The 16,990-nt window shown below is 36.5% G+C and overlaps 1 protein-coding gene across 2 annotated transcripts in view; it reads right to left on the minus strand.

Moving 5' to 3' along the window:
• Positions 1 to 2,930: 2,930 nt before the first annotated feature.
• GABRB2 (gamma-aminobutyric acid type A receptor subunit beta2) overlaps positions 2,931 to 16,990 on the minus strand; it is a 132,370-nt gene continuing 118,310 nt past the window's right edge. Inside the window, exons 9-10 of one of the 2 annotated variants that reach the window (XM_054388895.1) lie at positions 6,847 to 6,897; positions 2,931 to 3,278 (exon numbers count right to left, since the gene is read on the minus strand). In XM_054388895.1, coding sequence (XP_054244870.1) covers positions 2,931 to 3,278; positions 6,847 to 6,897 — 399 coding nt within the window. The remainder of the gene's footprint in view (positions 3,279 to 6,846; positions 6,898 to 16,990) is intronic. The other variant, XM_054388896.1, reaches the window with a different exon arrangement.

Here is a 16,990-nt window from a genome sequence, read left to right on the forward strand (position 1 = left end):
TTTCACTCAAGTATCTCAGAAGAGGAGTAAGGGCTCACCTTGGGCTCGAGTGATACTTTCCCCTTGACAGTGCCTCGCCAGTCTTTCTCACCCCTATCTTTTTATATCACAGTGTTAAGCCTTAGTACAAAATGATAGAATCCTTTTCTTTCACTAATTTTATACATCACATTAATAGTCAGAAGGACATAGTAAAAGCAAAAGTGCTCCTTCCCCCCAGATAATATATCTTTCCTAGTGACACCTGAGCAGAAACCAGACATTTTCTTTCACTCCCTGAATAGCAATATCAGAGAGTATTATGGCTTGTACTGTAACTTCAGATAAATTAATGTGCAGTTCTAGGATTCAATCTCTGTGGTTTTCCTAATAGCTGATGTGGTAAACCAAAGCAGAGAGTCAACACATTCTCTGTAAGGTTTTATATTTGTCATGTATCAACCACAAACAGGCTGTGAACTCCCTGTAGTCACACTACGCTTCTGGAAAAGAAAAAAAAAAAAAAAGGAATTGGCAGAAATTTGTGAAATAAAAGAAAAGCTTGTACAGAAGAACACTGTAAGACTGCTTTTATTTATGATAATTAATACCATTTTAAAAGAACAGACTTTGAAGAGAAATACTGAATTTTGATGTGGCTCCTTGTCTTTGAATTGGGGAAAAAGAAAAATAATTCCAACATGATTCATACCTATCAGGTGAAATTCCAGATGCATCCACAAAGCTCATTGCATCATGCAGGAAATGCAGCTGGAAATTAAGAATGTGAACAAAAAGCAACATTCTGACTTAGAAAGTTAATCATGTGATGAAAGCCTGTCTCTACATATTGCAGAGTCTGAACATACACACAATTCCCTTGAAAACAACAGCTGGTGTGTATGCCTGGCAAATCCCATTTCAGTCTCAAACTATTCTCTCCCATTTGAAGCAGAAATAAGCATGTAATATGCTCAAAACAAAGTCAGAAAATTGGCCTGTTGGTTCCCAGAACTGTCTTCCTCCTAGCACTGTCATTCACTGTCATATAGGGGAAAAAAGAAACATAGAATCTTGTAAGAAAATTCCTCTTTTAAAGCAAGAACAAAAAATAGAGATATAATATTTTATGAAAAATATTCTTAAGAACTGTCTTAAAGTATTGCCAAAGGAACACTGATATGGGGAAACAGTATCTGCCTGAAGAAATTCCTTTACTGTTTGGAAGATACTTGGATTCTAGTTTCTTTTAGAAATTTGTACACAGATGAGAGGTAGCATAGATACAACAGATGTGGTTTTTGCATTATGAAATATTTAGTGCCAAACAATATTGGGGATCTAATTTAGTAAAAGCCATCAGGAATGTATACTTTATATATAGTTCTTGTGAATTTCTTCTTTTCCTTTACAGAAAAAGTTTCCACAATGGACAAAACATAAAGCTCTGCATTGCCTATAAAATTCTGGGGTTTGTCTATTCGATTTTGCCTAAAAGATAAAGCTCTCTGGAATGTCAAAAATCCCCCAAAGCCCACATTTATTTTAAAAAGTTTCCCAAAGCAAAACTCCAATTTGCTAGTTTTTTTGCATGGAATTTCCTTCCTAAAGAAGGAAACATTCAAGAATGTAATTAAACTCTTAAAGTGATGGCTACCAAAATTTTCCCTTTAAAAAAGTGCATTAAGAAAAAAAAAAAAAGTAATAAAAAACCAAAAAAGTGAACAGGCATTGCCTAATCCAGACTGAGAAAATACCCTGTAAGAATTTTTTGTACTGAAATACATATGCTTGGATCTTTACTGCTGAAAGAGGTATGATACCTTTAATCAAACTGGATGTAAGGTGTTAAACATAATAACAGTAGCAAGCATAACTGGAAAGATTGCAAACGTGGAAGAAATCACAGAACTCCACATGAGTATTTCAGACTTGGGTACACACTATAACTGACAACATTCATTTTCACAGTATATAGATATATGTGTATACATATATATATATACACACACTTTTACATATATGTAGCCTTCTCTCTTCTTGGCTCTGTGTTTTATAATTGCTCTCTTGCTTTCTCCACCTTGGAAATGCAGGGCACCATTGGCTTACTTCAGCCACCTAGAGAATGACTATTTGGCCAGCCAACTTTGGCACTTTGAACAGATTTCTTTTCCCCAACACAATCCAGCAGCACCTCTACCTGATCAGAGTTGATGCCCTTTTATACCATTGCTACATTCCTCTATCGATCACAACTAGTGGCGTTGTGACTGTCAGCATACGTTCTCTCATAATCCAAACAGAACTAGTGCTTTTTGCTTCAGCTTCTGTGCAAACACCCAACCCTAATATTATCAGTCAAAGGTTTAGGTCTTCCAATAAAAAAACAGGAAATACCTGAATATGGTTGGGAAACCTCTGACCATCATCATCCTGGAAAGATGATAGGCACTACTTGTTTTCAAGTTTACATGTTTAAAAGGTAAGTGTATGTGTTTCATAAGCATGATAACAACTTTGTACACTCCCTTAAGCGTAGATGCATGTCTCAGGTGTGCAGTTTCTCTGGGAATGGTATGGACTGCTGTTGAAACTACAACTTGTTTCTCAAACGCCGCTCTATAATTTGTATCACTAAACTCAGACGGTCATTAAAAAAAAAAGAGCGTGAGGGACGATGAGACAGAAGTGATTGTCAAAATCTAATTTGCCTTCACACTCAAAATGCACTTGTATTTTGATAAGGGGATATGTCCATACTGCAACTTAACATATTTGTGATTTAGCAGATACAACCAAAACGTTTTAAGAACAGACCATAGAGTGGGCCAGCAACTAAGGTGTTTTAAAATAACTTTTTGTCCTGAATAGAATTTTTCTAAGTCCCACTTTTGGCTGTACAACCGATTTGAAGAGAAATCCAGTTCTTTCTTCCCGCGTGGCTTTGTTTCTTAGTTCACATAGTAAAGCCAATAGACAATATTGAAGAAGGAAAAAACAACAGGGAAGAATATGCGAGACCATCGATCTATGGCATTTACATCAGTCAAGTCAGGAATGGTAATTTTCAGTTGAGATGCACGCCTCCGTAGCCTACTTTTCTTCTGTGCCACATGTCGCTCCAGGGCATTGCGGCCAAAGCTGTGTCTGGGTAAGCCAGCTTTCCGGTACTGGATGCTTGAAGTGTCATACGCCAGCATAGTGCTTCTAGGGTCCCCAAGCCCCATCACAGCCTCGGAGGCAGCCATCTCATTTTTAATTTCAAGTGTGCTCAACAAAATGTTTTCATGTGGATCCATCTGTAAAAAATAAGAAAGCAGATTTAACAGGAGAAAAAAAGAAGCCGAATCAATTGCAAACGGAAGCCATGCTGACAAAGGGCAGATCTAACATGACTAATTCATTGGATGTCAGCCTGTCTAAAAGACTTCAAGCATAGCCATGACTGTATTTATTGCCATTTCTTTGTGAACTCAGGGAGCTATAGGGCCAGATAGTACGATGGAAAGAATTGTATTTCCCTAGATCCCATGTTCTGTGACCAGAAGTAGTATCTGGAAATGCAGCACATGGTCAGCTCCTGAAGGTGGGATTCTGCTACTGGGTAGGATATCTGTGGCAAATATTGAACTTTTGGTGGGTTTTGGAGGGAAAGCAAATTGAAAAGATTCTGCTTTGTTTTCATTTTTATTCTTTCAAATGAAAGCTTCTGCTCTGACAAAGGTCTCTCTGCCTCCATATAATGAGGCCCAGAGCACTCCACAAGAGAATGCAAATTTTCATTTTTATCCCCATATTCCAGCCAGCATTTTTGGTTACTTGGGGAAAGGCACTGACATAGTCTAACACGTGGAAACTCCATTCTGCAGTGCTAAGGAATTTCATAAATACAGTGCATGCCGTGTAGACCTGAATGCAGGAATAGCAGAGATCTGCAATTTCAAGCAAGGAAAAACATATACAGAGTGTAATCGCATCAACTGAACAGTTGTTTCAATGGGTACTTTCAGTTACTTCATTTATTTATTTGAAAGGCAATTCAGTGAAAACAATTTTCATGTAACGTTGCAAAGAAACTCTTTGGACAATCAAGAGGGTTTCAAAAATGAGGAACTAAATTCTACCCTTAAGCAATCTGGAGTAAATCTGAAGTATAGCAGAAAAACTTCAAAATAATCTTCAAAATAATCTATTTAAACAAAACAAATATAAGGTTATTTAGGAAGTTCTAATTATCCTCACCCTTCCCTATAAGCATATATATGGAATAGCATGATTTCAGAGTATAATTAAATAAAAATATTTTATAAGCAATAATAGGTAACGAGGAGCTAATTAAGTACAGTGACTTAGTGATGGTAGTGCAGATATACTTCAGGACAATTAAGAGAATAAACTGTCCCGGAGCTCCTTTAAGAATAATTCAGCCACATTATTCGTTTATCACGCACATAATTATTACTGAAAGTGCACAAACTGTGACTTTTGTGAATTTCTAAACAATAATATGGCATTAGTCTATTCTAATACTCAGAAGCCAGCAGTCAGCTGTAGGTACGTGGCTGCACTACCCAATATAACACTGTATTTGCCATAAGCTGTGAAAGTTATTAAAAAAAAAAAACCCTGTGTAATTATTTTTCATGGCATCCTGAGAGAACAGGGTTGAAAACAGTTGCTTTTCAGTAGTATCCACTCACAGTAACATGAAATGGGAAGTTGGATACTCACAAAAGCACTTTAGACCTATTGAACAACTGCCATTTGAGTGATTACATCTGTTCAAGAGATGCATAAAAACTGGCATTGCTGAGATGCCAGATTTCCTTCTCTTTTTTCTCTTTTTTTTTCCAGTCTATGTGAGTTTGCACCCCTCCAGTTGCATTTTATTTTAGTTTAAGATTAAATGTAATGACTCAATGAAAAGCAGCCAAATTCAACTATTTTTGCTTGCTTTCCATCAAAGCCATATGAAATTTTTGAATTTTCTAGCACGTTAGGGAAATCAAACTTTTCTGAGAAGCACTGAAAAAATGTGAAAGTTGACCTGAAACCCAAGAAAAATTCGTTTAAAAACTCTGCAGTTTGATATGGAACATACTGAGGAAACATTGTGTCCTAGCCAGAAGGCTATGAAATCAGTTCTCATCTGCATTAGACAAAACTAAAGGAGAAACAGAGCATTCAGCTGTTGCACTACAAACAAAACCAAACATATGCAAAAACTTTCAAATAGATGGATGAAACTTCTTGAAATAACTTTCAAACATTTTCTTATAATGAGTGCAGTTATTTAGAAAATTCTTATGTGATTTTTGGGGGTTAGACAACAATGGTGTAATTTTTGTTATATCAGTATCCTGAAAATACAGGCAATTATAGGCATTTGGCATTCATTGATCCCAAGAATGTCTAAAAACATACAGGGGAAATATCTTACATGAGGGGTGCAAAGCCATTTGCAAACTACATTCTCCATAGTTGCACACAGCCTTAAGAAAATAATAGAAATTTTAGTTCCCATGACATCAGAGAAGTTTGACATAACATCCACTAACACAGAGTGGGTTTAGCCTCCATGTTGTGCACTCTAAGATACTATCTTTGGGAAGATTTTAGTGCCAATAAATTTGTTCACATCTTAAATCTTCTTAGGATGATTTTACTATAAACATTTTATCCTTTTGATCTGCAATGATATTAGAAATTTGAGTGCTCTGTACACGCTGGTGTACTTTCAATGCAACACAAATGCAAGAGAAGTTACTGTAGCCTACTAGAGTTAGATACAGACACGTTTTACTGACATCAGTCCTTCAGTTAACATCTTGCTTTGGTTCTTTTATCACTTTTGCCTGCATTTCAGTAAATTTCTTAATGCAGCAAACTGCTGCATTTATCTGTTAATCTTGGTAGTAGTTAGCAAGATTAGTGATGCTGGGCAGAAAAAAACATTTAGCAGTATTCTGAGTTATCTTCTAGGGCAAAGTGCCGTCTTCTGCACAAGTCACACTGATATGAGAGTTGGAGCACAGCACTTTGCAATATTCCAAGAACTTTTCAGAAGTAGTAATGCAAGATACAATAAAAGTTAGCGATGGGCGAACCTTCAAGTGTTAGGACAGCCAGGTAAGCAAAGTAACTTTCAGGTGCTTCTTGAACATTCATTTCAATCTCCTGCACCTGAAACAGTGGATTGGTCTTAACAAGAACTACATTTTCTAAGATATTTTGAATTCCCAATCTGAGGAATTCCCAAAGTTCCAATTTAGAAGTACAAATGTACGTAAAAATCAAAGAGACAAACAACATCAGAACCCCCTCCAACAAAACAGAAATAAATTAACCTTACTTCTCAACCTTTGACAAAAGGCTCCTTGGCAGATTAGAGAGAGCTGGGAGTGTTACTTGTACTAAGCAGGTTCGCCCAACTCTAAATCAAACATGCCTTTGTAACTGAGTAAAGCCTGAGACAGAATGTTAATGAATTAGGTTTCTTGTACACAGCACCGCCCAATCAAAAGGATCCCAAAGCGCTTTACAAGCATTAGAAAGAGGAACCACTTCACTTCCCAGTGAAGCACAATCACCTCTGAGGCGAAATGTGGTGACTGACAGTGCAGAACAATACACTATATTTTAATCAAGGAAATGGAGAATGGCCAATTGAAACTATGGGGTGGGTGAGCGGTGGTGGGGAATGTTAGGTAAGCAGAACAGTTACATAAATTGATATTTGGCCAGATGCTTGGGATTGAGATGATCACGCTATAAAAAAGTGCCATGGGATCTTTAATGACCATAAGTGGTCAGGAGCTGAATTGTAAGTCTCTGAGGATAAAAACATTAGAAAACAATGAAAGATACCTTTGTTGAATACATTTCTGGACAATGATATGTGCCAATTATTCTTCTGTCCTGTAAGTTAATAAAATCAAGACCAGTTTCCTTAGAGATAAGGCAGCTATTATCTTTCATTTAAAATTAAAGCACTCTAGGGTAATAATAGGACATCTAATTAAAAGGTATAGGGACCTCTAAGCCAACAATTAGCATAAGAATATTCTGGCTTCAGAGGTCCCATTACTGCCTTGCTCTGCTCCTCAAGGTAACATAAGGTTGTGATGTAAATGTATTTTTTCCAACTGGTCACTTGACCAAGGAAGATATGATGATATGAAAACAATTGTTAAAATTATTTGGGGGGAAAGTAAGTGTAAAAGTGGATTCAAAAGGAGGTGGAAGAAGGTTAAAAAGATCTCTTAGTGCTGAAGGATTGTTCAACCATAGAACTGGACTCCTTATGGTGAACAGGGGAGTTCAAACTTAATGGGGAAATTCCCAGGGACAAAAAAGGAAGGGAGGATGAAGATGAAGAAAAAGCAGCAGCAAGTACCATGGAAATAAAAGGTGACAGCAAAAGTGGAAAAGAAATGACCAGATCTCAGTAACCATGCAAGAAGATGTTTTTTTTAATAATCAGTCTTAAAGGTGGATGACAAAATATATGATGCAAATGATATTCACATATAGGTCCAGGTCGACTGGAAGAAAAGCTGACTCTGGAGCTTTGACAGAGGTCATGTCATTTATGATGCCCTCAAACAAAGGGAATAGAAAGGAAAATGTAGAAATGTTACCATTATATATTCTTCTGCTACCTACAAACTCCAAAATGATGGCTTTCTTAAGGAATTCCTCTTACAATAATACATTAGCAATTGTAAAATACAAGGAAATTACAACTCCCACACATGTACATACACACACGCGCGCAGATAGATAGATAGATAGATAGATATGTACGGTAGGAATCCTCTAAGGATGACCAGATCTCTGAAACTACTAACAAGGAATAAAACAGCATCTTGGTGATTATGCTCTACTGTTTCATCATAGGAGAAAAACTTGTATTGATGAACTGAAAAGATGTAATATTGACACCTCTCTTTCCTCCTATACTGTTCATTTTCACTTATAAACTTCATTTAGAGGCAGGTACTGATGGCTCATTTTATGGCAGAATGGCTCAGCAGCTATGGATAAGATAGATGGTAGGTCTGGAATTTCTGATGGAAATATCTGGTGAAACAAAATAATTTTAAATTCAAAAGAAATATCCTTTTTTTTTTTTTTTTTTAGGTAGGGCTGGCATTAGACAAAAGCAAAATCTGATTAACCAAACCATAAAGGGACAACAGAAGTACCAAATCTATTACAAAGATTAACACCTGAGATTAAGTCTCAGCATTTACAGGTCCTATGAAATAACATTCTTTGTAACTGAAGACAGACATAAAGATCCCTTTCACTATGAAGACCAATACAGCATGCCTAGACATATTAATTTGTTACAGATGAAAACCTTACTACTATCTGTAGCATAGCTTCCCACCCCTTAGCAGCTGAGCTATGCTTGGAAAACCAATAACATCCTGTTCCTGTTTAGCCACAGTAAGACTGGCAAGATTAGGTGGAAATACAAAGTGCACTTTACATGTAATAGGGATCTTCCACCCCAACAGCAAGGTTTGAGTTATTGATTAGGAACCACTGATCTCTGAAGATTGCACTGACTACACAAGGTAATGTGTAGAAGGTAGGTAGTCCTTTATAAGCTGCTTCTATGTTCACTCTGAAAGAAAAAGGAATTAATGATTTTTAAATGGCACCTGCCTGAAGCTATACTGACATTTTTGCCTTGATAAGCAAGCCCGCTGAGATAAAGCTACATGAACTTATGAAGCACCATAGTATTTCAAAATAACCATATGGGAAACAATGTCCTTAAGAAATTGTACAGAGCTGTGTTTATTGCCAGCATTGCAGCACTGTTTGAGGCCATGTTAGCATGTGTTGGCTCAGATTGCACTATATGGCTAAGACGTGGGTCAGGCTGCAAAGCATGCAGTTACAGGACAGTAATTTATAATTTCAGATTACTTTGTTTGGTTTCAGGTCAGAAATCTCCGAGAAACACAGCAAATTAATTAAGAATTTTCTTTAGGTTCTTAAGCTTTTTAAAGCCCCAAAATGCAAGCAAAATAACTACAAGACCATTAAGAATTGAAAAAGAGGTGGTGAGAGAACTCAGAGGTCTGAACATGGAGCTTGAACACTGCTCTAGCTACTTGTAATTCGATCTCTAGGCATCCACTTTTACCCTCCGATGCATGTGATTTCTTGATCGTTACCTTTAATAACACATCAATAACCTTGTACTGTAGGACTCTGGAGAAGTGGTTGAAAATATGCTTTTCTTCAGCATCTGTTCGTTACACACCTCTCCCTACCTAAGACATTGCAGAGTAAGTGCCCACATAGAATGAGAGACTAAAATATCTTTATTTTTATGACACTTGAATAAAACTCATGAAATATGAACTGCTGCACAAAACACAGTGTTCTAAACCAAAAGCCTACAAATGAACTAGGTAAAATCAGGACTACTGTTTGAAATACAGCATAGAATAAGAAAGCAGGGAAATGGTCTACTGGTGCTCTGTTCTCAGCTTGAACATCTTCTAAAATATCACAAAAACATCCCTGGGGTTTTTTGGAGTAAAGGTAGATAAATCACCCTTGCCAAACAAGGAAGAAGAATAAAGAATACACTGTGGTTCTGCAGAAAAACATCTTCCTACATTTCACTTTGGGATGAGATAATTCAGTCCAATGCAATTTCTAGTAAAGTGGAAGGAATAAAGTATGGCTTTGATGTTGTACATGTAATTTTCATTCTAGTGTAGCGAATACACATAAAAAGTAGACAGATATGTGAGTCAGGAAATGGGCTTCTCACTTTACTTAAGCAGATACATTAATTTAATGGGATTTAAATAAATATTAATGTTAGTCATGTTTTCAAATTATTTCTTCTCAATGAGACTTTCAACCCAAACCTATGATTAATGCACACACACATAAGGAGGTGTCCTGGTTTCAGCTGGGACAGTTAATTTTCTTCCTACTAGCTGGTACAGCACTTTGTTTTGTATTAATTGGGAGAACAATGATGTTTTAGTTGTTGCTAAGTAGTGTTTACACAAAGCCAAGGATTTTTCAGCTTCCTATGCCTTGTCAAGAGAAGGGTGGAGGGGCAAAAGAAGCTGGCAAGTGACACAAGCAGGACAGCTGACCTAAAGGGATATTCCATACCTTGTGATGTCATGCCCAGTATATAAATGGGAGGGAGTTAGCTAGGAGGGACTGCCTGGCCATTGGTGAAATTCACAGAATCACTGAATGGTTTAAGCTAGAATGGACTTCAGAGATCATCTACCCCAACCTCCTTGCCGTGGGCATGGATGCCTCACAACTAGACCTGTCTGCTTAAGGCCTCATCCAACCTGGCCTTGGAACATTGCTGCATGATTTACTTGTATGCCGATAGTCTCCTGTTTAGGGGAGAGTCTAATCTTTTGTAACTTGTTTAAAAAATGAGTGACAAGAAGGAAGAAACTTTGTGGTCAAGAAATGGTTAGTCATTTCCGATTTGTTTCTAAGTAAATTTCTGTGTATGCAAAACGTACACCAATATTATGTACCATTGCAAATTCTGTACTATGCTTAAATTGGTTTTGTACATGCATTAATACTAGAGAAAATAAAAATGGGATTCTATTTTCCTCTTTGATTAGCCTTTTGTGCTTGGAAATTTAAACCAAACTGGTGTTTGATTAGTTAAACATGTTATAGTTCTATAGCAATGTATATACACACACATACATATAATTATACTAGGTAGGACAATTTCAGAACACATTTAAAATGAAGGAAAAAAGACTGACGGTTTGGGTTTTGGGGGTTGGTTTGTTTGTTCTTGACAGAATTTTATGGAAATATGAGAACAAAAGTTTACTAACATGCAAACATGGTAGGTGTTTATGTTAAACATGATTATGCTTAATGTTATAAAAGTTTCATAAGATGCATTTCAAGAAGGGTGATCTACTCACAACTGAGAAAGCTATTAATGAGTTAATGAGACCAAATATAGGCTTATTTTTAAACTGTAAATTATTATATATTATACACAAATCATATTACAAAAAGGAAGAAGAAATAATAGCTGAAGAATCCTTCCCCCCAGCAGCTAGCTCCCTTCAAACAATACTTGTATGGAATAGGCTTTTGGATCTTCTTGTGTGGCTACTTTATCATACACTTTAATAAACAAAAGACCTTCCATGCAAAAATTGAAACTTGTATAAAGACACTTTTCCTACCCAAAACTGCTATGGCTCGAAAGTATCAAACCTCAGAATTCCATTTAGTAAAACGTAAGCTAAAATCTTCCATTTCTGAAGACCTTTATTTCTGTTACCTGAAGGAACCTTTGTAATTTCAACCACAAATACATGGATAGAAAGTGGTCCAAATGAAACATTACATGAAAATTATCATGTTGATTTTGGCTCTTTGACTTTTATTGTTGCATCCTTCAGGACAGTACAAAAGCATTAAGTTTCTGACAACCACATTACCAGAAAGCTGAGTTTAATTTGAGGACATGAGCAAGGACAGATATGCAGAGTTTTTAGTACATAGCTTTAAGATATATTTAGTTTAATGAGAAGTTTATTTGGTAGGCAAGAAAAATTAACTTAGTTTCTCTTGCTCCTAAAAAGAGGAATAGAAACATAAGAATAAACAAGATTTAGACTTCTGTGCTTTAATAGAACCTTATATAATTACAGAGAGATTCTAAAAAGTAGTATCTAAGGAGTAAAGAGATATAGATAGAGACAGAGATATGGATAAAGAGGATATATATATCTGTGTTCATAGACACACATCTAAAATTAGGAATAATCCTACCCACCTCCTAAATTTTTTATTATGGGAGAATCTAACTCCTGATGTGTCTCTATTTTTCCACATGCAGAGTATTTCAGTCTGGCTAATCTTACAGCCTCAAGAGCAAACCACAACAAAGGTAAAGCATTGTAATTAATAGCTACCAAAAGACCGAAGATGGGCAAAAACTATAGGAGGGATTGAATGTATGTATCCTCCTCTTACCAGTTTGGAATACTATAATTCTGATTATGGAAACACTTCTGATATGACTTTTGGATCATCTGAAATTGATTTCCCCTAAAATAGACAAAACAATGCATTGCTATCTGCAAAAAGAAACCAAACCAAATCATTTTAGATGGTATAAAAAATGCAAAGCGGTTGTCAAACTGTCACCTACATTATAATATTTTTACCACTTGTGCCACCCTAGAGTGCACAATCCAGTGATCTCAAGATTCATGAGCACAAGAAGTTTAGATGCCCTAGTACATAACATTTAGAGTTACCACTTTTTGGATAGAAGTTGACTGATTCATGGCCATGACAATCTCTTTAGAGCTGGTCTGCTTTGGCAAATCAATTCACTAAATTCACTAGACAGACCCAGCTTCTGGACTGCAGCTGCATACATTTCTTCAACTCCACTGTACATAATTTGCCTTTTTTGTGCCTTATTTCCCCCCAAATTGAAATAATGGTATTAACTGCATTAATTCATTCTTTCTTGCAACCAAAAATGTGTTTCATTCAGGGACACAGGTGGACAGCAGGTTTGTGGATGCACTACAAAAGCAAAAGGGATAACATGCTCTGGAGTGTGCACACACCGACATTAACAATAACTAAACATGGCATTGGAAGAAGCATGGCTGCAGAAAGAAAACCTCACGCAGTTGACTTGACCTTTATTCAGATGTCATGTGGAATACCACTACAGATCATGGAAATAAATCACCTTCTGACTGCTTCTGCAAAGTGCTGCAGGCTACAACTGGAACTTCCTCAAATTTCACTTCTACCAAACCTCTGGTTTCAACATAACACTAAGAGGATGGTTGGGCACTCTCTGCATTGCTGACAGTTGCTTCATATGCAAGTAGTTCTTTGATAAGAAATTTTAAGAGCTTCATGTAGTGTTTTAAAATCTTATTCAGTTTATCAAGTTTGTGCATACAGCCATTTAAAAATTCCTCCCTTTTTCCAAAAGCTTTTCCATCTTGTTGCAAACATGCTTTACATGTTCACTTATGTTTTATACTAGAAATACATTTACCACATAGCATGTAAGTTTCAGTTCTATGTAATAAATACTGACTGCTTTTAGTTACCTTTGCAATATTTCCTCCTCACTAGAGGTGCACTGTATGATTTCTTGAGGTAGAAATGAACAAATATTACTGTGAACTAAAAAGGCTAGAGGCAAGGCAGCAGTAAATCAGAGGGCAAAAAAGTTACCACATTAAGTGCAGCTGAGAACAGTTTAATTTTTTATTTGTTCTTTCTTTGCCATCTCATCTCCTTTAGCAACTGTGTGCTAATTTGGATATAACAACAGTGGGTCAGGAGGGCAATGAATTGCAAAAATACTGTATTTGTTTAAACCTTTTTAGCTTGTTAAGCCCTACATTCATTCTTCAAGAGAACATTTCTATTGTGATTCAAGTCTATTAATATGCTGTTTAGTCTCATTATCATATTAAAGTTTTGTGTTCTCTACTTAGTACCCAAACTTCTGATAAAACCCCACCATTAGTTTGACAGTTTTACTTGTTTGTGACTTGGCACTGTGTAAGAACAAGGCACTATAACTTTCAGGTGTGCTGACTGAATACCTTACGTAATCCAAAGACTACTGAGTAAAGAATTACTCACTGTTTTTAAAACACACTTGGTATATTTTTTAAAAGTCTGTGTTCAGAAAAAAACCCTCATCTAAATATGCAGAGGTTAGCAATGTCGGTTCACATTTACTAAAAAAAACAACCAAACAAACCCCCCAAAATCAAAACAAACAAAGTGAATAAATCTGTATAAACAGTTTCAAGGGGGAAACTGCTTTATTAATGCTCACAATAACAACAGTCTGATTACAAAATTAGAGGTAGTTCTATTTATGTGAGTTATGCTGTCATGTACTTAGGTGTACAGACTCTACGCTCACAGCATCTCTGTGATTTAAAGCTAGGTCAGAAATGTCTAGGCTTCAATTATGACTGCATTCTAAACCCACAGCCAGTGCTCATTTGCATTGTGTAAAAACATAACGGGCAAATCAAATCACTTTGAAAGAAGATAACCAACAGATTTTATATATGAAATGGTAATTTGCAACAATTAACTGTTTTAAATGCAGATGATCTAACTATAAAGAAAAAAAATAAATCATTTAAATACTACCTGAATGACATGCTTGTAAGAATTAGAGAGACAGGACTAGAAATGGAAAATAAGATGCATCAAATGGTAATACCTCTGTAAGTTTTGATATCTGTGTTGAAGAAATGCAAACCTCACATCCTGTTTCTAGCTAATATCCTGGTAAGGAAATCATAGTGTTGTCTAAGACTAACAAGGTGCTCCCATCAAGAGATGGATCTGTAGCCTTTCTTTTAACAAACAAGAGCCTTGATGTAGGAACTGATACCAATACTCCCAGCGAGTATTGTCTCTGCTGCCTGACACACTTCCAATCTCTGTTGCTTTGGAAGAGGATGGCATACAGCTGCTTTTCCATTATAATCACCCCTTGTCAAATGTACAGATGGCAAGATGCAAGAAGCACTTTCTTTAGAGAGGAAGAAGAATCAGCCTTTCATTCAGCCAAGTGCATTTACCATGGTCTTTACAGTGACAGTTCTGGTTTCCATTAAATAGCCACATAGCTGCAACAGAGGTTTTCTGATCTATCCAGAATAATAAATACACAGATATCATTGGTATGGAAAAGCATTTTCACCTTACTTACAACTCCAGAGAAGTCAATTAATGTATGTAGTAGTCTGGAATAAATAAACTAGATGAGCAGCTGTGGACAAAATGGCAACAGAATCCAAAAGATGTAACAGCAGCATAAGGAGCAGATTGACTGGGAATTTAGTAACACAGGAAAATATACTGAAAATACAGAGCTTAGGAGGTGATCAGACTGCAAATCCTGAACAACACAAAGACTAGAAGATGCATCAAAGGCATCACAGTAATCAGCATCAGCAAGCCCACCTAAGCCACAGCTCCCAGATGGAAACATCATAGGTAAAAGTTTTGGAACCAACAATGTAAAAGAAAAAAATAATCAAAAATATCTCAGTTACTGGATTCTGGAAGAAACTTAGTGGGGATAAATCTGTATTGACAGAGTACCAAGTTCTTTATTTGAACTGTGAAAACAGAAACTAAATATATTAAAATGGCTGGGGGTCTACACGAGAAATTATTCACAGTTGTACCAGGCTGAGACCCTGGTTGGGCTAATTATCTCCTTGCAGACAAAGCCAGGCTTCGTAATGGAGAAAACTTTGAGGGTTATATCACAGAAGCTCGTTTCCCTCCCCACCACATTGCCTCCCTTTCTATCCCCAAAGGAAACAGAAATTGAAATTACAATTAGAAGGAAAAAAACCTCAGTAGAGGGTTCTAGGCCAAATCCTTCCAGACCATTTTTATGTAGTTACAGTATTAAGAAATAAAAGTTATGGTTTTCAGTAAACCCTTTGACACACTATCTTAGTAGTGAAGAGATGGTATGTTCCAGATATATGTACAATTTCCCACAGGAAGACAGTCAGTTGAATGATAATGTGAAGGCAGAGGTTTGACTTTGGACCTGTATTTTAACATATCTGTTAATTATCTGGAAGAAACACAGACAATGTATTGTGAGCCTAAAGAGAAGGTAGCATGAAATTTGCCTACAAAAGGTCAAAAGGATGCTGACAACCATTGATGTTTCTATTTAAAGTAGGAAAATGCACATAATAAAACTGCATGACAACAGGTGAGAGCACCTATATCATGTTATTGACACGTATTAGGTCTTCAAGTAGAGATAGAGTACTCCCAATTTACCTATCTTCCTATATACACACTTGCAGTAGCATGCTATTCAGCACAGAAGAGATTAAGGAACTTTAGACCATAAAGATAAGAAAAGCATTTGAAGAAATAATGTAAGGTAAATCTTACCGATCTTTTTCAATCTGTAAGATAGCAGGATTAAAAAGAGAGGTGAGGAAATGTGAATGTTACCTCAAATAAATGAAGGATGTCTAGATTAAGAAGAAAGTCAGTGATTTACTTCTGAGTAACAATATGACTGTTTATAGAAAGAACAATTAGCCTTAACAATGACAAAAGATGAGTTAGACTAATGAAACAAACTGCTGAATGCCACTCCAGAAGCTTTAAGATCAGAACAATCTTAACACAGTCATTTTAGCCTGAAGTCACTGCAAAGAAAATATGATTTAACAAGTTTGTGATAATGTATCTGCTAGCAGCTTGTCTGAATCTTCCTTGAGTTTTTGTCTTTAAATTCTTCCATGATTTTATTACACAGATTTCAGAGTTCACAAAGTACATAAAGCTTTATGCCAAATCCTTTCTTCTTCCTTTCCCTTACCCCAAAGAGAACCATCAGTCACTGAAAATGAGGGACTATAAGGAGTTACAATCTTCTGTGATGTTTCACACTAGATAAAGAAATTTTGTACAATGAGAGCAGTGAAACACTGGCCCAGGTTGCCCAGAGAGGTGGTAAATGCTCCATCCCTAAAAACTTTCAAGGTCAGGTTGGACAGGGCTTTGAGCGACCTGAAGATGTTCAAGATGTTCCTGCTTCCTGCAGGCAGGTTTGACTTGATTACTTTTAAATGTCCCTTCTAACTCAAACTATTCTATGATTCTGAATAAACCAAGCCAAATCTACCATATTGGGCATATGACATGAATTCAATATGAAATATAAAGAAAGATTTGGTCACAGCTTTTTCTGGAATAACCCAGGGAAATCTCTGCAGCCAGCCTGATGGTGTTCGCTCAAATGGGAGAACAAGAACATTCTCCTGTCCAAGGGATTATGCTGGATTCAGCAGACACCACAGCCATGGAAGAACAGCTTCTTTTGTGCTTTTGTACAGTTTCATGGGTTCTCTAGTGTCTCTTGAATAACACTGAGCAAAAATAGAGACTACCCACGTCTGTGCCTACC

The sequence above is a fragment of the Indicator indicator genome, chromosome 18 (assembly GCF_027791375.1).
Source record: "Indicator indicator isolate 239-I01 chromosome 18, UM_Iind_1.1, whole genome shotgun sequence".
NCBI classification, from domain to species: Eukaryota; Metazoa; Chordata; class Aves; order Piciformes; family Indicatoridae; genus Indicator; species Indicator indicator.